At 61.8% G+C, this 19,994-nt stretch overlaps 4 protein-coding genes across 9 annotated transcripts in view; 2 read left to right on the plus strand and 2 right to left on the minus strand.

Moving 5' to 3' along the window:
* Nucleotides 1–675: 675 nt before the first annotated feature.
* Nucleotides 676–2,737, plus strand: RAX2 (retina and anterior neural fold homeobox 2). The gene is made up of 2 exons (XM_058729050.1): nucleotides 676–905; nucleotides 1,114–2,737. Exons 1-2 carry the CDS (start codon nucleotides 690–692, stop codon nucleotides 1,450–1,452), a joined length of 555 nt encoding a protein of 184 aa, XP_058585033.1. The 5' UTR covers nucleotides 676–689; the 3' UTR covers nucleotides 1,453–2,737.
* On the minus strand, nucleotides 2,682–6,216 carry MRPL54 (mitochondrial ribosomal protein L54). Of its 2 annotated transcripts, XM_058729053.1 has the most exons (4): nucleotides 6,012–6,216; nucleotides 5,681–5,885; nucleotides 4,656–4,830; nucleotides 2,682–4,363 (listed from the first exon to the last, which is right to left on the minus strand). In XM_058729053.1, exons 2-4 carry the CDS (start codon nucleotides 5,796–5,798, stop codon nucleotides 4,231–4,233), a joined length of 426 nt encoding a protein of 141 aa, XP_058585036.1. In that variant the 5' UTR covers nucleotides 5,799–5,885; nucleotides 6,012–6,216; the 3' UTR covers nucleotides 2,682–4,230. The 2 variants fall into 2 exon arrangements, with proteins under 2 accessions (XP_058585036.1, XP_058585037.1); XM_058729054.1 differs by having other exon boundaries at nucleotides 4,656–4,812; nucleotides 5,672–6,216.
* A 389-nt stretch (nucleotides 6,217–6,605) lies between these two features.
* APBA3 (amyloid beta precursor protein binding family A member 3) lies at nucleotides 6,606–14,118 on the plus strand. The gene is made up of 11 exons (XM_058728986.1): nucleotides 6,606–6,759; nucleotides 7,345–7,934; nucleotides 8,023–8,062; nucleotides 11,300–11,445; nucleotides 11,609–11,695; nucleotides 11,802–11,963; nucleotides 12,385–12,564; nucleotides 12,647–12,859; nucleotides 13,463–13,582; nucleotides 13,671–13,811; nucleotides 13,920–14,118. The coding sequence occupies exons 2-11, from the start codon at nucleotides 7,359–7,361 to the stop codon at nucleotides 13,989–13,991; spliced, it is 1,737 nt and encodes a 578-aa protein (XP_058584969.1). The 5' UTR covers nucleotides 6,606–6,759; nucleotides 7,345–7,358; the 3' UTR covers nucleotides 13,992–14,118.
* Nucleotides 14,119–14,208: 90 nt separating this feature from the next.
* The window catches only part of TJP3 (tight junction protein 3), a 28,903-nt gene continuing 23,117 nt past the window's right edge, over nucleotides 14,209–19,994 (minus strand). For all 5 annotated transcript variants that reach the window (XM_058728952.1, XM_058728951.1, XM_058728950.1 and 2 more), the window contains 7 exons: nucleotides 19,630–19,725; nucleotides 16,949–17,019; nucleotides 16,362–16,572; nucleotides 16,174–16,274; nucleotides 15,757–16,020; nucleotides 14,844–14,890; nucleotides 14,209–14,440 (listed from right to left, as the gene is read on the minus strand). In XM_058728952.1, the coding sequence (XP_058584935.1) occupies nucleotides 14,338–14,440; nucleotides 14,844–14,890; nucleotides 15,757–16,020; nucleotides 16,174–16,274; nucleotides 16,362–16,572; nucleotides 16,949–17,019; nucleotides 19,630–19,725 (893 nt within the window). In that variant the 3' untranslated portion in view covers nucleotides 14,209–14,337. The remainder of the gene's footprint in view (nucleotides 14,441–14,843; nucleotides 14,891–15,756; nucleotides 16,021–16,173; nucleotides 16,275–16,361; nucleotides 16,573–16,948; nucleotides 17,020–19,629; nucleotides 19,726–19,994) is intronic.

The raw sequence follows: 19,994 nt of genomic DNA on the forward strand, positions 1-19,994 counted from the left end.
CATGCACACACCCCTCTGGAGCCGCAGCCTTCCTCCCCCGCACCCCCCCCCCCCAACGCCCTCCCTCTGCAGCTCAGAGCAGCCAGGGCCTGGGCGGGAGGGGCCGCCTCAATTAATCACCTCGCACTAATCTTCCCATCTCCGGACCCCAACCCGCTCGGGTCTGCAGGGCCAGGCCAGCAGCAGACACGCTGGGCCCACTGGGGCGGGGGCCGTGTGGATACTGGGGCCATCGAGGGGCTGCTGGGGGTGGTGAGTACGGGGCAGGTGGCTAAGAGCGGGAGCTGGGGCGCAGAGAGCCCCCCAGGGCGGAGGACTGTGGGGGCAGTGTCCCAGCCTCCTCCCTTCCTGGGGGGGGGGGGGTCCTAGACAGAGAGAGACAGACAGACAAAAGCAGACATGCAGGCAGAGGCGATCCAGGAGAGCTCGAGAGGGAAAGAGAAAACAGAGGTGAGGGAGCCGAGAGCAGAGGAGGGGGAGGCGGATGGAGAGCGAGCCCATCCGACGTGGACGGAGGGCCGGGCCGGGCAGGGCGAATGCGGGACCCGGTGCGCCTTTCCTCGGCGCCCCTAACCCCAGACCCAGAGGACTCGGGGGTGGGGGGGTGGGGGCTCCCTGCCCTCCCCAGCTGGTGGGCTCACCACCCTCTGCCCTGCTGCCGTCCCGCCAGGTGGGGGTGAGGACAAGCCATGTTCCTGAGCCCGGGTGAGGGCCCTGCGGCGGAGGCGGGGGGGCCGGGCCCGGGCGAGGAGGCCCCCAAGAAGAAGCACCGGAGAAACCGCACGACCTTCACCACGTACCAGCTGCACCAGCTGGAGAGGGCGTTCGAGGCCTCCCACTACCCGGACGTCTACAGCCGCGAGGAGCTGGCGGCCAAGGTGCACCTTCCGGAGGTGCGCGTGCAGGTGAGGGCACCCGGCAGCCCAGCGAGGGAGCCGGGGGCATAGGCAGGCGAGACGCCGGGAAGGCTTCCCGGAGGAGGAGGTGCGGGACTGAGACCTTGGCGTTGGGAGTGAAAGCCGGCCAGTCGGAAAGGAGGAAGGGGGGCTGGGGTGGCCGGCCGGCTCCTCCCCACAGAGCCTGAACCGGGAGCACCCCTCTCACCACCTCCAGGTGTGGTTCCAGAACCGCCGGGCCAAGTGGCGCCGCCAGGAGCGTCTGGAGTCGGGCTCCGGGGCCGTGGCAGCCCCGAGGCTCCCCGAGGCCCCAGCCCTGCCGTTCGCCCGCCCTCCGGCCATGCCGCTGCCCCTGGAGCCCTGGCTGGGCCCCGGGCCCCCGGCCGTGCCAGGCCTCCCGCGCCTCCTGGGCCCAGGCCCCGGGCTGCAGGCGTCCTTCGGGCCCCACGCCTTTGGCCCAGCCTTCACGGAGGGCTTCGCCCTGGAGGAGGCGTCCCTGCGGCTGCTGGCCAAGGAGCACGCACAGGCTCTGGACAGGGCCTGGCCTCCCGCCTGAGTCTGGGGCCCGCCCGTGGCCACCCGTGCCGGTGCCCCTGCCTTGCATTCCGGGGAGGAGGTGGCCTGGCGGGGGCCTCGGCCTCCCCGCCTGCGGGCCGGGCAAGGGGTGGACCGTGAGGCTCTGAGGCAGTAAGGCTGCCATCGCAAGACACGCCCAAGTCCCCCTGCCCGCTCCTCGTCCCTCACGGCAGAGCCCCGGCTCTCTCAGAAGTGACAAAGAACAGCAGTGGCCGCCCATGGCCCTGGCGTCTTTCACTGTGTGTCCCCCGCGTGCCCGTCGCTTCACCCCTCGTGACAGCTGCTTTACGGGGGAGGAAACCGGCCCAGGGAGGCCAGTTTCCACAGCCACACAGCCACTCGGGGTGGAGCCGTCGTTCAAGCTCGTTGCCCAAGCCCAACGCCCCAGGTGCCACGCCGAGTCCACGCCGGTGTGGGACGCGGGGGGAGCCGGGCTGGGCGCAAACGGCGGGTTCTCAGGCAGAAGCAGGCGGACGCTCTGCTCCCTCTGTAAATCAAAATGTGGCTTCTGTCCCCACTGACCACAGACCCGGTCACGTCTCCCAGCCCAGTGAGGACGGGATGGGGCCCTGCTGGCAAGACCCACATTTGTCCCGTCCAGCCCAGCCATGTCTCCCCAGGGCGTGACGGACACCCTTCCGGAACTCGACTGGACCCCTTGGCAAGGGGGCCACGGAGGGCAAGGAACAGGGTGTGAGCAGGCCAGAGGCCCCCCCCCCCCCCCCCCAGCGTCAGCAGGACATGGGACTTCCCCATAGGACGGGGCAGCCCAGGTCACGACAGGAGGGGAGGGGCTGGAAGGCAGGAGGTGCACGTAACCGCCCTCCCTTTGAGCTCTGTCCGCGAAGTAACCACAGGTTCACTTCCGGGTCCTCACGTCAGTGCACACCCACCGGGTGGGGTTCGAGCTGCCCTGCTCACCTTGGCTCACGTGACACCTCACACAGGAGCCCCCTGGCCCCGTCTTCCTCGCATGGTGGCAGCCAGGTCGGCGGCCCACCCACGCATCTTCCATCCATCTGACCGCCGGCCGCCCACCCGCCCATCCCCCGCCCATCCATCGTCCGGTGATCCCTCTGTCCATCCATCCACTGCGCGACGGGGCCGTAACGGTGAACAGAACGAGACAAAAAATCCCCACCCCGACGGAGTTGCCACTCTGATGGGAGACAGACACAAGCACAATTAAATAAACACCGACATTCGTACTTAAAACACCAGCTGGCTGTAAGTGCTGGGACAAAATAAAACCAGAAGAGGCAGTCTGGAGTGCAGGGAACAGCTGTAGTTCGACATGGCGGTCGGGGGGCCTCTCAGACGTGACATCACGGAATTGGAGGAGGTAAAAGAGGGAGCCATGGGAACACCTGTGGGGGGAGCCACCCAGGCAGCGGGAACAGCACACCCAAAGGCTCTGGGGCAGGACCGGGGTTGGCACGAGGGAGGAACCACCAGGAGGCCCCTGTGGCTGGAGCAGCAAGGTGCCCGCAGGGAGGTGACAGGAGGCAGGTGTGGCAAGGCCTTGTAGCCGTTACACCTTTGTTTTTACACCGAGAGCCAAGGGGATCCAAGGGGATCCACGGGAGGGTTGGGACCCTCCGCCTGCTCTGGGCGGGCCACGGGGACGGCAAGTAATCCGCTTGGGCAGAGTCTTCCTAAGAGGATGAGGACTCCCATTTTCCTGGGACTAGACGGAATTAGTCCCCAGCCCCGCCCACCCAGCCACACAAGCAGAGGAGCCCGGAGGGCCCCTGGTCCGGCCCCCAGGGGGTGCCCTCATCCCATCCCCCACTCCACCCCCTGCAAGCCCCAGCCTCGGCCCTGGGTCCCAGGCAGGGCAGGAGTTAGGACTGCTGGGAGCTGGGGTTCTCACTCAGGTCTGTGGGTCAGGTTCACAGGGTCTTAATGCAAGATTCCGGGACGCATCTCCTGCTGGGGTGAAGGTGAGGGAGGGGGCGGGGGAGACCGAGACCCGGGTACCAGACGGGTGGACAGGAGCATGGTGGTGAGGCCCAGGTCGCCGGGCTATTTCAAATGACCGGCCCATGCAGACGACACATGACTCTGGCCAAAGAAGGAAAACGAAGTCCCTTGTCTCTGGCTGGGCTTGCTAAACTAGGTAGGGAGCTTCAGCCGGGAGTCCTGGAGCCACACTCGTCCAAGAGAACTAGTCCCTGGGGCTACAAGGACCCAGAGACAGAGCCACACACCTGGACACTGAAGTCCCCGAGGCCAGCATGCCTCAGGGCGGAGCCCGCCCCAGACACTTCGGCTTCCGAAGGCCACAAAGACGCTTACGGTCCGGGTGGCACGGAAAAGGGTTGAGTCCCTTGCAACCAAGAGAGTTGGGTCTAAAAACACCTCCTCCTGGAAGACGAGCTGGGGCCTCTTGGGCGGCGTGAGAAATCCCGAAGATGGACAGCAACCGCCCAGGGGGAGGCTGCAGCCACGGAACCACGGGGCCTGAGTCGCCCCCCCCACCCACCTGCCCCAGTCTCCCTCCCAGCTCCGGCAGCAGACGGCACCCAGCAGCACCCAGGGCCCGCGAGGACCCCCAGGGCCCTGGTCCGGCCTCACTCTGGGGACCAACCAGGCACCAGGTGAGGGGCCTCCTCTGTTCTCAGAAAACTCTTTTCTCCAGGCAGATAAGAGTCTTCTGTGGGGGCAGGATGGGGAAGACGCTGTGTGCCTCCGGGGTCCTCCCGCCGGGCCTGGTGAGGTCCCTGACGGGTCAGGGCGGCCCCGGGGCCTTCCCCTGCTAGAACTTCCGGTTCTTGCTCAATCGGTTGTGACGCCAGATGTTGTGTTTCCGCAGCAGCCGCCAGTACTCCCGGGTCTCGGGGTCCAGCTCCTCCAGCTTCTTGGGGGGGCCCACGTTCATCTGGAACAGCCTGATGCGGTGTGGGCAGGGGTCAGGGCCGCACAGCAGACCCCCACAGCTCCCCCACCCCAGGCACCCCGGGTAGAGGCAGCAGCACACGGGGCCCCACACAGAGGCTGCGCAGTCCTGCCCCAGGGCCTTTGCACTGGCCGTTCCATCCACCTTTAAAGCTCCTTCCACCCACTCAGGTCTGGAGCCACGCATCACCTCCCCAGGGAAGCCCTCTGGAAAGCACAGGGGATCAGCTAGGCCACCTTCACCCCGTCACTTGGTCTCCCGGGTCTCCAGCCTGGCCCACTCACCACTCAGGGTACTCCTCGTCTGGCTTCAGGATCACGTCCTGGCCCTCCTTGTAGATGTTGACGCCCATGGCATGAGTGGTGAGTCGGACAGGGTCCGTACATACGTCTGGGTCCTTCAGGGCCTCGCTGACCACACCACCTTTGCCGCCTTTGCCGCCTTTGCCCCCCTTCATGACTGGGGGGGGGGGGGGGGCGGGTGGGAGAGAATCGTTTCTGTCCAGCTGCACCCCAGGAGGCCAGCCTTCTTTTCTACCCCTTTCTCCGGGTGGCCCCCGGGTCCCCTAGACTCTTGCCTGCTGCACCCAAAATGATCTTTTTTAATGCTTATTTTTGAGACAGAGAGCGAGAGCAGGGGAGGAGCAGAGAGAAGGGGACACAGGACCCTTAGCAGTGAGTCCGATGCGGGGCTTGAAGCCATGAACCGTGAGACTGTGACCTGAGCGGAAGTCTGACGCTCAACCGACTGAGCCACCCAGGCGCCCCATGCACCCAAAATGACTTTAAGTGAGACACAGATCCTGCTTTTAACACTGCCGCGCAGACTGACCAGGTCATTGCTCTCCAATTCTGTTTTGATACCTTCTGTGTATCTCACAGAGAAAAAGGTCTGGTATGTGTCTTTAACGCCCAACATTTTGTCAGTTCCCTCCTTTGAACAAAGGAGATCAGGCAAGGCTATACCCAGCTCATTTTGCCTTTGCTTAGGTGGCTAATACTTAGACGGGCCCTTCTGCTTCCTCGAATTTCCGGTGGCGGGCAGCCCAAGGTCACACAGTGACCCAAGAGTTGGGACCCAAGTTCCTAACACCCCACCCCACCCCCCGCAACAAAACACATCCCGCACCGGCGCAGTGAGCCAAATCCCTTCCTAGGTCCCTCAGAGCGCGCCTGCGCAAATAGCTCAGCGTCTGCCTCTTTAAGCTCGCGCCCGGATTCTAGGCACCGCCTCCCACACAAGCGCCTGCGCACTATTAACTCCCAATTCCCAAACCATGCCCATCTGGGTCCCTCTTAACCCAGCTCACCCGGTCTCTTGGCGTAACCCCGTACAAGGAGTCTTCCAGGCTCGACAGGGACCGGGAGCTCCCGGGCCGACCAGCTGGCCCAGGTCCGCGTAGCCCCGAAGAGGCATCTGGCCGCCATGGCGTATGCCAGCTGTCCGCACGTGCACTTTTCCGGGAGACGACAGCGGCTACGGGGTGCTTGGGAGTTGTAGGCTCCTAGAGATTTCTGGGAAATGTAGTACTCCACCGTTAGCCACTCTCCGTGACTTCTTTTACAGGGGTCTTCAGTTACCGTGTGAGGGGACTTTCCAAAGAGATTTCATTTACTTATTGCCCTTCTTCGGTTACTTACCGCCTAAAGATCACACCTTATGCATTCCTGATTCTATTCAAGGCGCAATTACTGAAAACCTAAAAGTAATTGGCTAATACTTAACAGCCTCATTATCCTCCAGCCCTTTTGCTAAATCTGTAGCCAGCTCGATCTCGTTTAATCCTCACCAGTAGCAGGTAGCTGCTATTATTATCCCCAGTTTATAATTGCGGAAGCGAAGCTCAGGGAGGGAAAGTTAGGCCAGGACGCGCCATCCCGCCTCCCTACTGTGAGCGAAACCGGAAGTCCATGTAAAATAGGGTCCCGGCGCTGCTTCCGGTGTCCCTGGAGTCGAGAGAGACCGCCTCTCCCTTTGAGATTTTCCAGTCCCATTTTTTTTCTCATCCACTGGGCTAATGCCCACAGCCGCAGAAGGCAGGCAATGATCACTAACCCCGTTTTGTAATTGAGGAGTCAGGCCCAGAGGTCAGCCCGGGCTCTCACTCTGTGTAAACAGAGCATTTGGACTCGAACCCTTGGTTCCGACACCTGGCGCTCCGGCGCCGCGACGCCGGCTGGGAGAACTACATTTCCCAGCAGGCCCGGCAAACGCGCGCAAGCCCAGTGGGCCGGGAGCGCTGCGCGGACGGACCTGCCGGCGCCGCGGCCACTGGAGGGCTGTCCTGCCGGGGCGTGGGGGCCTGGGGGCCGTGCGGGCTGAGGCCACCTCGGTGTGGGAAGTGAGTGGCCTGACGGGGCAGAACGGGGTCTGGAGCCGGCGGCTGAGGTAGGGGGTCTGAAGTCTTGAGTCTGGGGTCTTCGGGAGGACCGGGGTCTTCACTGGTAGCTTTAGGCTCGAGTTAGGTCTTCAGGCTGGGTTCTGAGGTCCGGGTCAGAGCCTGGGGTTGATCTTGAGCGTGACATTGGAGGTTTTCAGACGAAGCTCTGCTTTCTGGGGTCTTGGATCTCGGCTTAGACTGAGGTCTTGAGTCCGCGGTCTCATGGACCTGTACCAACCGGGTCTGTAGAGTCAGGGTGTGTCTCCCACCTGGGTTACAAGGTCGCGGTGGAGCAAGATGTGGAAGAACTAAGTCTGGGGTGACGGGATCCACGGCTGGGAGAGGCCTGGGGTGACAGGTACAGGGCCGGGGGGGGGGGTGGGAACCTCAGGGTTTGGAGCCTGTGGAGCTACTGTCTTACAACGGCCTGTTCTGCGCCTCAGTTTCCTCATCTATACAATGGAGATCATAGCGGACCCTTCCTTGCAGGGTATGGTGCGGCTTAAGTTATGTGCTCTGTATGAGCGGCACCCACCTAGAGCCTGGCACCCGGTTGGCACTCAGGAGATCGTATCTTTGAATCTCTCTTTCAGATGCTGGCCCAGGCATGGAATCCCTGACAACTTCCCAGTCTCCCCCAGGCCCTCCAGCTATGGACTTGGAGGAGCCCAGGGACGCCCTCTCACCCCCTCGGGACGTCACCCCCAACTGCCAGTGGGACCCGGTGCCGGGAGGCCCCGGCAGCCTGAATCAGATGGAACTTGATGGGCCAAGTATCCGGGAACTGGTGCAGCAGTTTGAGGCTCTGCCTGGTGATCTGGCGAGCTTGTCCCCAGACGGACCTCCCTGCCCCCTGCACGTTGCCACCGGCCACGGCCTGGCCTCCCAGGACGTTGCTGATGCCCACGGGCTCTTGTCTGCCGAGGCCGGCCGGGACGACCTGCTGAGCCTTCTGCGCTGCCAGGAGTGTCCTCCTCCCCAGTCTTGTCCGAAGGAGCCTCCGGACCCTGCTCCTCGCCTGTTGCAGCCCCCTGAGGACCCAGACGGGGATGCCGGCCCCCCGGAATGGCCGGAGGGCGCTTCTGCCGAGCAGGCCGGCAGCCGGAGCTCAAGCAGCTCCCCAGAACCGTGGCTGGAGACAGTCCCTCTGGTTGTTCCCGAAGAGCCCCCTGCCAGTGTCCAGGTAGAGCCTGTCCCGCCTCCTGGGCCGCCTCTGCTGCCAGCAGCCAAGCCAGGGGACTCAGTCCTGCTCCTCTTCTGTCTTCTTCCAGAGCCCCAAGACCCTGGTGCCATACCCTGCCCTCCAGGAGGGTGAGTGTCCTGTCCACCCTGGCTGCAGGGACTGGGCAGTTTCAGAATAGCCCGGCTCAGGCTCCCAAATTGGCACAAAGTTGGCCAGGGACGAGTTGCTTCTAGAGAGGCTCTGAGGTTGGTTGAGCAGATTCCAGACGGTCCGGTGAGAATGTTCTAGAATGAATGGGGACGGAAGGGCAGGTTTGCCATGTGGAGCACCGGGTTCTAGAGCAGGGCTTGGCAGATGACCATCTGCGGACCACATCCAACCCGCCGCCTGTTCTGGCACGTCTTGTGAGCTAACCAGCTCTTAGGTTAAAAAAAATATATAAATTTTTTTTTTAATGTTTTTTATTTTGAGAGCGAGAGTGCGCACGAGCAGGGGAGGGGCAGAGAGAGAGAGGGAGCGAGAGCGTCCAAAGCAGGCTCCGCGCTGTCAGCACAGAGCCCCGCATGGGGCTCCATCTCATGAACCGCGAGGTCGTGACCTGAGCCGAAGTCAAGGGTCGGTCGCTTAACCGACTGAGCCACCCAGGCGCCCCGGCTTTTACATTTTTAAGCGGTTGGAAGAAAACAGAATAATATTTCTTGATGCATAGAAAAGATGTGCAACTCAAATTTCAGCGACAAATAAAGTTTTATTGAGACACAACCAGGCCCATTCATTCACGGACTGTCTATGGTGGTTCTCATGTTACAACGGCCAGGGGTTGAGTAGTTTCCACAGAGACCATCTGGCCCACAAAGACCAACGTATTTACTGTTTGTCCGCTTGCATAAGAAGTTTGTCAATCTCTGCCCCGAAGGCGTGGAAAGAACTGGTTCTGGGCATCTAGAATGTTCTAGGACTTCCACGTAAACTACCTGAGGCTATAAGTCAAAGAGCAAGTTTTATGGTTGGGGGAGCTGGTTTGGACCAATGGTTACAAGGTGCCGGAATCATGGGTGGAGCTATGAGTCACCCAGGTAGTTCCAGAGTTTGGCATTTTGCCTGTGGTTCTAGATTAAGAGAACCTGGGCTGGTGAGAGTGTTCTGGAATGAACCGAGCCATCTAGACTGGGGGGTTTCGTAATCATGGGTGGAAAAGAGCTTATCTGCCGCTCCAGACCAAAGGGGGGTGTTCTGCCACTGTGGATAGGGCCATCTGGTTCTAGAGCACTCAGAAAGTTCTAGAGTTGTGCGATACAATAGAATCATAACGTGAGCCACAAGTGACTTTCGATTTCCTAGTTCTCTGCTTTACAGAAAAGATAAGTAAAACTACTAACATTTTTTTAATTTTTAAAAAATATGTATTTATTGGGGCACCTGGGCGGCCTTGTGGGCCGAGCGTCCAACTTCAGCTCAGGTCCCGATCTCGTGGTCTGAGAGTTCGAGCCCCGCATCCGGCTCTGTGCTGACGGCTCAGAGCCTGGAGCCTGCTTCGGATTCTGTGTCTCCCTCTCTCTCTGCCCCTCCCCTGCTCTCTCTCTCTCTCTCTCTCTCTCTCTCTCAAAAATAAATTAATGTTAAAAATATATACAATTATTTATTTACTTTGAGAGACGGAGAGAGAGAATCACCAGCAGCCTCCACTACATCAGCGCAGAGCCTGACACGGGGCTCGATCCCAAGATCCGTGAGATCATGACCTGAGTCAAGGCGAAGACTCAGATGCTTCACCCAGTCCCAGTGAGCCCTCCCCCCCGCCCCGGGCACTCCAAAATTCCTACCGTTTTAACTAACTCAAACGTATTTGAGTGTCGTTTCAACGTCCAATCGGTATCTTACAATTGTTTTACGTCTTTTTCACACTAAATTTTCAAAATGCCGTGTGCGTTTTACACCTCACAGCATATTTCAGGGGCACGACACCCACCTGTGCCTGGCTGTTAGCATATTGGATGGTGCGGTTCTAGAAGCTCAGAGTAGAGCTGTCTGCTGTTCCAGAATGCTTAGGGTCTTCCAGAGCTGGGGCCTATACCTGTCGCTGTAAACAAAGCAATGGCTCCCGGTTAGGACACTTTAGAACTGACCGAGCCGTCTGGTCTGGTTCTAGACTGCTCAGGGAATTACAGAACCAGGAGGGGAACGTTCTGCGTGTTTCTGGGCTGGGTTGGTGGGATTCTAGAACTTTGAGCAGAGTTGTTTGTTCCTGGGCTGCTCCGAAACTTCTTAGAACCACCGGGTACAACTGAAGTGTTGCAACTATGTGAGGATGTTCTAGAACCGTTGGAAGCGTGACCCGATGCTGTCACGATGAAGAAGTTACAGAATCACGGAGTGGGGAGATGTGGTTCTGGAGTGGTGCCCATTTCTAGACGTCCCCCCCCCCCCCCCCCCCCCGGAATTCTGTGGTCGGAGACTGTTGGAGAGTTCTGGAGTCACAGAGGGGAGCCAGCTGGGGTTCTGGATGGTGTGAGTTTTAGAAATGTGACAAGGGGTCTCTTTCTGCTCTGATCAGGCAGTTCTCTGAGTATGGAACAGAGTCGTCTGCAGATCTGGGCTGGCAAGGGAGAAATCTGGAACGGTGGTCAAAGCTCACTGGCTCTAGATGGATTCGGGGGATTCCAGAACCACCGAGTGACGCTGACTGGTCCTAGGACATTGCTGGTTTTAGAAATGGGACTGTCTGGGGGCGCCTGGGTGGCGCAGTCGGTTAAGCGTCCGACTTCAGCCAGGTCACGATCTCGCGCTCCGTGAGTTCGAGCCCCGCGTCGGGCTCTGGGCTGACGGCTCGGAGCCTGGAGCCTGTTTCCGATTCTGTGTCTCCCTCTCTCTCTGCCCCTCCCCCGTTCATGCTCTGTCTCTCTCTGTCCCAAAAATAAATTAAAAACGTTGAAAAAAAAAAAAAAAAAAAGAAATGGGACTGTCTGGTTGTAGCCTGATGACAGAATTCTAGAAACACAGGGTGGAGGTGTCCGTCGTGAGCTTTTTTTTTTTTTTTTTCTGGGGGGCTCTGACCCTGGTTCCAGACCCTCAGGGGTCCAGAAACTGGGTCATCTGGCCCAGAGTCCTTGAGCCGTGGACAGAGTCAGCTGGTTTGAGACTGACGAGAGGGCTCTAGATCTGTGAAGGCCAAGCTGCTTGTCCCTCCTGCTGCTGGGATGGTTCTGGAACGGCGGGCAGACCCGCGTGGCTCGAGTGCTAGGCTGGGGGGTAGAAGTCGGTGCTTCCAGACCACCGTGGGAGCCGGGACCCTGGGCAGAGCGTGTGGGGCTGGACACGGCCGGCGGGGCGCTCTCGGGCTGACCCTCCTCCGCTGTCGCCTTCAGTCCCTGGTCCCTGTGACCATGAAGACCTCCTAGACGGTGTCATATTTGGGGCCAAATACTTGGGCTCCACCCAGCTGGTGTCCGAGCGGAACCCGCCCCCCAGCACACGCATGGCCCAGGCCCGGGAGGCGATGGACCGCGTCAAGGTGAAGGCAGGGCCGGGCAGGTGGGGCTCCCCAGGGCCGGTGGGGGGGGGGGGCAGGGGGGAGCCACAGGCCGGTCCTCCGAGGCCCCTGGAGCCTGGTGGGGGTGGGGCGGGCAGAGGCTGGGTCTTCGTGGGCCTCCACTTCCCACCCACCCCCCACACAGGCCCCCGAGGGGGAGACCCAGCCCATGACAGAGGTGGACCTCTTTGTCTCCACCAAGAGGGTCAAGGTTCTGACGGCTGACTCCCAGGTACAGGGCCGGGCCGGCCTCCGGGCTGGGGGCGCCCCCGCCCCCCCGAGGGTCCGCACAGCCCACCCAGGCCTGGTCTCCCCCCCCACCCCCCGCCCCCCTGCAGGAGGCCATGATGGACCACGCCCTGCAGACCATCTCCTACATTGCCGACATCGGCAACGTGCTGGTGCTCATGGCCCGGCGGCGGCTGGCCCGGCGGCCGGCGCCCCAGGCACACAGCCGCCATCTCTACAGGATGATCTGTCACGTCTTCCACTCAGAGGACGTGAGCAGCCCGGCTCCGGGCGTTGGGGGGGGGGGGGGACTCGGGGGGCCCGCCCTGCGCCCTTCCAGAGACCCCCTGGTCATGCCGTCGCTGCAGCGTCCTTCCATCGGTCCTCAGCGCTGTCGGCTGTCTCCCCCACCACCCCCTGGGCCTCTGGTCTTTGCCATAAGCCTCAGAGACTGGCGGCCCACCCCCCAGCCTTCCCCCCTCCGGGCCGGTGTCCCTCCCCTCCCCCGACAGATTCCCCAAGACAGCGGCTGTTTTCCACAGTCCCCGTAGCCACAGGGCACGGGGCTGTCTCCCAGGAGTCCTGTCCCTGGTGGGGCCGGGAGGGCTCAGCCCCGAGGACGCCCGAGGGTCTGGGAGACCTGAAGGAGGGGGGCGGGACACCCCCCGAGAGCCGCTGCCCGTCGCCACGCAGGCCCAGCTCATTGCTCAGGCCATCGGCCAGGCCTTCAGCGTGGCCTACAGGCAGTTCCTCAGGGAGAGCGGCATCGACCCCAGCCAGGTGGGCGCCCAGCAGAGCCTGGGGGCCACGGGCCCCGGCCACCTCCACAACGGGGACCTCGACCACTTCTCCAACAGCGAGAACTGCAGGGAGGTGAGCGTGCGGGCCGGGGGGCCCCTGCCAGCCCCCCTCAGAGCCGCCCTCATGCCCCCCACCGTGTCCCCCCCCCCCCCAGGTGTGCATCGAGAAGCGTCGGGGTGAGGGCCTGGGCGTGGCCCTGGTGGAGTCGGGCTGGGGCTCCCTGCTGCCCACGGCCGTCATCGCCAACCTGCTGCACGGGGGCCCTGCCGAGCGCTCGGGGGCCCTCAGCATCGGGGACCGCCTTACTGCCATCAACGGGACCAGCCTGGTGGGGCTGCCCCTGGCCGCCTGCCAGGCCGCCGTCCGCGTGAGTCCTCTCAGGGTGGCAGGGTGCTTTCCCTGGGCCAGTCCAGAGGGGCATGGAGCATTAAGTCCCCCCCCCCTTGCTGCCACGTGCTCCGGGAAACTGAGTCTTGGAGAGGGGACGTTGTTGGTCCGGGTGACCGTGATGGGGTGAAGGCAGGATGGGAGCACCAGCAGCCCAGCTACGGAGCTGGGGGCCTTCCTCTCCGCCGCGAGGCAGCAAGCGTGTTCTTGAATCTGGACCCTTTTGTTGGATGGGGAAACTGAGGCCCGAACATGGGGAGGGACCTGGCCAGGAGGGCGGGTCCGACCCGGCCCACGCAGCAGGTTAAGGAGTGAGCACGGCTGACCTGGCTAGAAGCTTGCTTCCCGTGAGGAAACGGAGGCCGCGGGAAGGGAGGGGTCACACAGCTCCGACCCGAGGCTGCCCGGCTTGAGTCTTGTGTTCTTAACTGCTTCTCGAGGAGCCTTCTAGAATCTAGGGCCCTGACTCCAAAGCTCCATTTTACGAGTGGGTAAACTGAGGCCCGGAGGGAGCTGCAGCGTGCCGCGAGGTCCGGCAGCGCCCTGGGGGCCTCGCTAAGCCCACAGCCCCTGTCGCGCACAGGAGGTGAAGTCGCAGACGCTGGTGACCCTCAGCATCATCCACTGCCCGCCGGTCACCACGGCCATCATCCGCCGGCCCCACGCCCGCGAACAGCTGGGCTTCTGCGTGGAGGACGGCATCGTGAGACCCCAGCCCCGGGACAGGGTGGGGGGGGGGGGACCGGCGGCCCCCACCCTGAGCAGCACGGCCCCCTCCCCGCTCCCTCCAGATCTGCAGTCTCCTCCGGGGCGGCATCGCCGAGCGCGGGGGCGTGCGCGTGGGGCACCGCATCATCGAGATCAACGGGCACAGCGTGGTGGCCACGCCGCACGCCCGCATCATCGAGCTGCTCACCGAGGCGCACGTTGAGGTGCGCGGGCAGCGGCCGGGGCGGGGGCGGGGCCGGGGTGGGGGGCGTGCCCTCCTGCCGGCCCAGGCCCGCCCCCACCCGCCGGCCTCCGCTCTGGCCCCCCCCCAGGTCCACATCAAAACGATGCCGGCCGCCACCTACCGCCTGCTCACGGGCCAGGAGCAGCCCGTGTACCTGTGAGCGGCCACCAGCCCGCCACCGTGCCTTAGCGCCAGCAGCCCCGGGACTCCGTCCGCGGGGCCTCCGGAGGCTTCTTGGCTCCCTGTTATTCTCTGACGTAAAACATTAAATGCTTAACAAACGGGCAGCATCTTGGCTCGAGATCTGTGGGGTTCAGAGAGGAAGGATACGACCGACTCTCAACTCGGTGTCCTTCCTGGAAATCTCTAGAAGCCAGTGCTGTGAAAATACTCTATTTATTAAAGATTGGCAGAAAGAGGTAGGGTTCTAGGTTCTGTACGGGAAACTGAGTCCCAGCTCTAGGGAGGAAGAGGGGATAGGGGCCAGCTGGCCACCTGGGAGGGGGTCACAGGTCGGTGGCCGGGCCCCAGTCGTAGCCGTCTTCGTCAGAGGACTCCATGTCTCGTGCTCGCGTGAACTTTTTCTTCAAAGCTTCCTGCCCATATGTCCTGGGGATCAGGAAATAGAATAGAGGCTGTGGGCAGGGGACAGGCAGGAGCCACCCTTACCTGAGGCTGACTCTGTGGGGCACGGTGGGTGTGGACAGAGATGAGCGAGACTGTGCATTTAGGGGTCAAGCCTCGTTAACGAACTCCTACACATCCTTCAAAGCCCCAGCCAGTGTCCTGTCCTTCAGGAGACTTTCCCAGTCAGTCCTCGTAGGAAGACAGCATCTGCTTCTTTGGCCCTGACGACATGGGGGTCTGAGTGACCCTGTCTGCTTTCAACCCGCCCACTGGGCTGGGAGCACCATGAAGGCATAGCCTGGTTCTCGGTCTCGTCACCCCCAGAGCCTGAGTCCCAGGAAGAGGGCCGAGGGGCCCCAATCTGGACTACGGGGGGGGCTCTTACCGCATGCTGTCCTGTCGCCACTGACCATGGGGGGAATGGCCATCCACCTTGGAGGGGGAGAAAGGAGGTCAGCACTTCCCCCAGAGTAAGACAAAGTAGGGTGTAGAGGACCCCCATCCCAGCTTCCCACCTTGGCCCCGGTGGTGCTACCCACACTTTCTCCTTGCCCCACACAGGTCTGCAACTCCTCCAATTTTTAGTGAGAAAATGGGGTGGGACAGAGAAAGGCCTTGGCTGTGATCCCCTAGCCTGTCAGCAAAGGGGGAAGTGGGTTCCCAGCTGTAGAATTCTTCAGAGGGCTGTTGTTAGGAACTCATAAATAAATCCGTGTATGGAAAGTGCTCAGGATAGTGCCTGCCCCATAAGCAAGCTGCCGTGGACAGTTGAGCAGGTTGGATACTGCACAACTCCAGGGACGCACCATTCCAAGTAGAGACCTCACAGATTTGTACATTTTTATATTTAACAAGAGACAGTCTGGAGGAAGGGTTGCCTTTGTCGAATTTATAAAGGGCACTGCAGAGGCTGAGGCAGCCTCAGTAAGAACAAATGCTATATAAATACTTGTTGTGGTTAAACACCCAACTAGTGTGGGCTGGGACTTGGACGAAGTGCATTGAGTTTAAACAGCCACCTTGTGACGTCAAGATTCATCCATTTCATTATGTCCCAGATAAGGAAATACAGAGGTTACAATGTTTGTGTTAAGTTGTTCAGTGACTCAGTGGCTCAAATACCCTAGGCCCGGGTCTGAGACACTGATCTGATCAGAGAAGCTTCTGTTCGTTAACATCCTGGTGGCAAACAGGCTCCCCTGTGTGTCCCAGCCCCACCCAAGACCCCTGCCAGGCCGCCTCCCACCCCCCACCCCCCCCCCACCCCCCCCCCCCGCCGCCGCCCGTGCCCTGCTTACCTGGGCCCCTCGGGGACCCGGGGCTCTCCCATGATTCCCCGGGCTCTGAGGCTCATCCGCCAGCACGGGTTCCGAGGACCGGGCCAGAGCTGGCGCCGGCGGACCCTCGTCCACGTCCGTGTGGGGCCCGCCCTCGCCATCCGTGTAGCCCTCCCCGTCTGTCTCGTAGTCGCTGTTGACCCGGCTGTCACAGCTCAGATCCGCAGAGCTGTCGGCCAGGCCTCGGTGAGGCAGGTCCAGGTTGCCCTCCGACGAGGTGTCCGGCTGCGGGGTGGGCGTGGCCGGGCTGAGCCAAGACCCCTCCCCCTCCTCCCAATCCCACCCCCGGCCTCCAACCGCACTGCCAAAGCAGGTCCAGACCGTCACCTCAGGTCCGACCTTGGCCGTGGTCGTTGCCCCACCCCCCGCCCCAGGTACCTGGTCCTCGGCCGTCCAGATGGGCCGGGTCTGCTGCTCGCGGATGACGGCCTTGAGCTCCCGGTACCAGGCGTCACTCGTGCCATGCAGGGGGATGGTGGCTGCGGGGAGGGGGCTTCAGCGTGGCCGCAAGTGCGCGGCCAGGACCCACCGCCCACGCGGGCTCCCCCCCCCCGCCGTCCGCCTACCCGTGAACAGGTGTTCGCTGTGCTTGCGTAGCTTCTGGGCTTGCGCGTAGAGGCGGCGGGTGCTGCGGCGGGAGACGGGCGCCAGCCACTGGCGCAGGGCCTTGAGGGCCACGCGGCTCTCGGGGGCGCAGAAGACCACGATGGGGTAATATTGCACGTAGTTGAGGCGTTCCACCGCCGACGGCGTCACGTCCAAGAGCGCGTGCTTGTTCTGCGCCCAGCCCGCGGCGGAGGCGGAGGCGGAGGCGGGGGGCGGGGCAGACGGCAGGGAGAGAAACACCCAGAGACGCAGCGGACAGGTCAGGAGGCAGGTGAAAGGTCAGAAGATCAGAGGTGGAGATGGAGGGTTGGGGTCAAGGTGGACCCTGACCTCAGGGCGCAGGCGAGCGCAGTGGGCAGGGGCTGGGACGGCCCAGCGCTCGCCACTGTGTGTCTCTGTCCCTCTCAAGCCCCGGCATCGCAGCACCTCCGAGAGGGGCGCCGAGGGGGTCTGTGCCGTGCAGCCTGGCCGGGGCGGGAACAGGTCGGAGGCCTGGGCCTTGGTTTCCCAACCCTTGAAAGGGGGCACAGAGCGGGGCCCTGCTTACGTTCTCGGCGATCACGCGCACGGTATCCAGCTTGATGATCTTGGAGGGGCTGTCGGTCCTCGACACGCTGTCTGTGGAGGGAGAGGTGACCGGCGGCTGCGGAAGGGCGTTCCCCTGGCCGCTCAAATTCTCGGGCCTACCTGCCCCTCCCCTGCTCAAGAACCCACCATGGCTGCCCATCACCCCGAGGGCAAGTCTAACAACAGCCACGAGCCTGACTCGCTGCACTCAGTCTCCCTCCTGACCGTGGCCTACACTGCCGTGGACCATGTGGCAGATGGGAAACAGCCTCAAGGACATGAGGTCACTGGCTCGGGGTCACGGAGCCGACAAGGGGCAGGGCAAGGAGCCCGATGCGGTGTTTGTGTTCCAGACACTAGCTGCGCCCCGCTTGGCCCCAACTTGGCTCGGGCTGCGTCTGCTGCTCTCCCATCCCCCATGCGTTCTGTAGGACTCGAGATAGAGCCCTGCCTCCTCCAGGAAGCCCTCCAGGACAGCCAGGGGCTGATGGAGGTGACACGCCCTGCCCTGGGGGGGGGGGGGGGCCCAAAAGGAAAAGGGGGGGGGAGTGGGGCAGAACCCTACCTAATTTATTTTATTGTTATGTGCAGAACAGGGACACCTGGGGGGGCTCCGTCGGTTAAGGGTCTGACGTCAGCTCCGGTCATGATCTCACACTTTGCGGGTTTGAGCCCCGCGGCGGGCTCTGTGCGGACAGCTCGGAGCCTGGAGCCTGCTTCGGATCCTGTGTCTCCCTCTCTCTGCCCCTCCCCTGCTCGCACCCTGTCTCTCTCCCTCTCTCTCTCTCCCTCTCCAAAATAAACATTAAAAAAATTTAAAAAGTAAAATAAAATGTACAGAACATAAAACTCACCATCTCTAAGCACACAGCTCAGCGGCCTCAGGCACACTCACACTGTCGTGCAGCCGCCCCCGCCATATGTCTCCAGCACTTTCCATGTCCCCGAACTGAGACTCTGTCCCCATGAAACACTGACTGACTCCCCACCTCCTGCCCCACCCCTGGCTCCCACCATCTACTCTCTGTCTCTGTGGGCGGGACTCCTCCAGGGGGTCACGCGGGACGTGTCCTTCTGTGCCCGGCTGCTGTCACTGCTCAGTGTCCTCCGGGTCCACCCACGTGGTGGCAGGAGGCAGGACGTCCTTCCTTTTTACGGCTGGATCATACTCCAGTGTGTGGACGAACACTGTGTTTATCCTTCACTGTGGCTAATACTGCTGGGAACGTGGGGGTGCCAGTGCCCGTTTGAGAGCCGGCCCTTACTTCTCTTCGGTATAGACCAGACGTGGACTCGCTCGCCGGGTCAGACGATGACTCTGTGTAACCGAGGAGCTGCTCGTAGTTTTCCACAGTGGCCGCCTGGTCTCACGCTCCCCCGGCCGAGCACGAGGGCTCCCACTTTCCACATCCTCACGGACACTTGCTATGCTCTGTTTTGCTGTTTTACGCTCTGGCCCCGTCCCGGGGCCTCGCTTGGCCTCGCACTGTGGTTCCGATCGGCACTTCCCCGGCGACTAGTGATGTTAAGACGACCTTGCCCTCCAAACCACACGCCGGAGCCTCGTCCTTCCGCCAAGTTCCCTCCCCACAGACCCTGCCTCCCCTTTTGCTCAAATTCTGAAGGCTGCTGAGCCCTCCGGGGCGGCGAGAAAGGGCCTCACCTCCTGAAATGCTCGCACCTCGCACGGGCACGAAGACCATTCCCACACTCATTCCTCCTGCCAAGCACAACCCCATTTGAGAGACGGGGAAGTGAGGTCTCAGGGCAAGCCACCAGCTCAGGGTCACCCAGCCAGGAGGAGCAGGAATTGCCTGGAGGTGACATCTGCCCACAGAATGGCCTCGCTCCAAAGCCCCGGCCAGGGGACACTTTGGCAAGGAGACGGTGTGTGTCTGCAAGAAAAGCCCCTCCGCCCTCCTTTGGGGGGCTCCTGACCGAGATCGCCACCCCACGGGGCTTTGCTCTGATGCTGTATTCAAGGGCATCCGCTCTGCAAACACTTCTCTCCGCTGGAATGCGGCCACCGTGTGTCAACCCACAGGTGTGGCCGTATCCCAATAAAACTTTATTGACAGGTTATAGGTGGTGCAATGTGAATTTCATATCATTTTCATGTGTCACATCACATTTCTTTTAACTTCTCTTCAACCGTTTGAAATGTGTAGATACCGTTCTTAGCTGGCAGGCTGTATAAACACTTAGCTGCTGGGCCAGATTTGGCCCTGGAGCTTTAATTTACTGACCCCCGCCCCCCCCCCCCCCCCCAGCTTGTTTCAGCAGTTGTTCGTGAATTTTTGGTGTTCTCGGGGGAATAGTTGTCTGTCTTGCTCAACGCTGTGTCTGTAGCTCAATAAAGGAAGGGGCAGGTGGCACGTTGGGTTCATCGGCAATGGCTTTGGCAATGGCTGCCGGGCAAACCGTGTTAAGAAGGATTCTGAGGCTCTATCCAGACAAAGAGCGCCATGATTGGCTCAGGACGTCTGGCCCAGGCCTTGGAGGGGGCGCTGGTGACTCATCTGCCTCGTGCCTGCCGTGGCTGTTTTAACTCTTTCCCGAAAGAGCAGCAGCAGCAGCAGCAGCCCCCTCATCAAGCTGCCTCGGCCCCCGCGCCGGGGAAGAGGCTGTGAAATGGTTCCCCCAACAAGGCTGCTTCCTCACCTGCGATTTCGAACTGGTCGGGCATCTCCGCAGTCAACTTCTGCATGGCAATGTCTGCCACGGGCCCCAGGATCACCACCGGGCGCTTGAAGCTGGCTGAGGGGCAGAGAAACGGCAAGAATCAAGATCCCATTTGCAGCAAAGACCGCTAGACCCAGCCAGGCCCATGGCTGCCAGGCCCATGGCTGCCCGGCTGAAGACTACATCTCCCAGCGTCCCCTGCAGGCGGGAGGGCCACATGACCACCTCCCGGCCAATGGGGTGCAAGCAGAATTGTGCCCCGTTCTGGGTTGTAGCCTTCCAGGAAAGGTAGGGGCCCTGTTCACCTTCTTGCCTCTTCCCCCGCTGGAATGGTCTTGGACCAC

Source organism: Neofelis nebulosa, chromosome 4 (assembly GCF_028018385.1).
Source record: "Neofelis nebulosa isolate mNeoNeb1 chromosome 4, mNeoNeb1.pri, whole genome shotgun sequence".
NCBI classification, from domain to species: Eukaryota; Metazoa; Chordata; class Mammalia; order Carnivora; family Felidae; genus Neofelis; species Neofelis nebulosa.

Bases quoted from the DNA above. Each gene is read 5' to 3' on its own strand.
- RAX2 (XM_058729050.1), top strand. From the start codon at position 690: ATGTTCCTGAGCCCGGGTGAGGGCCCTGCGGCGGAGGCGGGGGGGCCG. The intron at 906-1,113 runs GTGAGGGCACCC...CACCACCTCCAG, and splicing joins TTCCGGAGGTGCGCGTGCAG to GTGTGGTTCCAGAACCGCCG.
- MRPL54 (XM_058729053.1), bottom strand. From the start codon at position 5,798: ATGGCGGCCAGATGCCTCTTCGGGGCTACGCGGACCTGGGCCAGCTGG. The intron at 4,831-5,680 runs GTGAGCTGGGTT...CCCCCCCCCCAG, and splicing joins GGGTTACGCCAAGAGACCGG to TCATGAAGGGGGGCAAAGGC. The intron at 4,364-4,655 runs GTGAGTGGGCCA...ACACCGCATCAG, and splicing joins GACGAGGAGTACCCTGAGTG to GCTGTTCCAGATGAACGTGG.
- APBA3 (XM_058728986.1), top strand. From the start codon at position 7,359: ATGGAATCCCTGACAACTTCCCAGTCTCCCCCAGGCCCTCCAGCTATG. The intron at 11,696-11,801 runs GTACAGGGCCGG...GCCCCCCTGCAG, and splicing joins TTCTGACGGCTGACTCCCAG to GAGGCCATGATGGACCACGC. The intron at 13,812-13,919 runs GTGCGCGGGCAG...GCCCCCCCCCAG, and splicing joins TCACCGAGGCGCACGTTGAG to GTCCACATCAAAACGATGCC.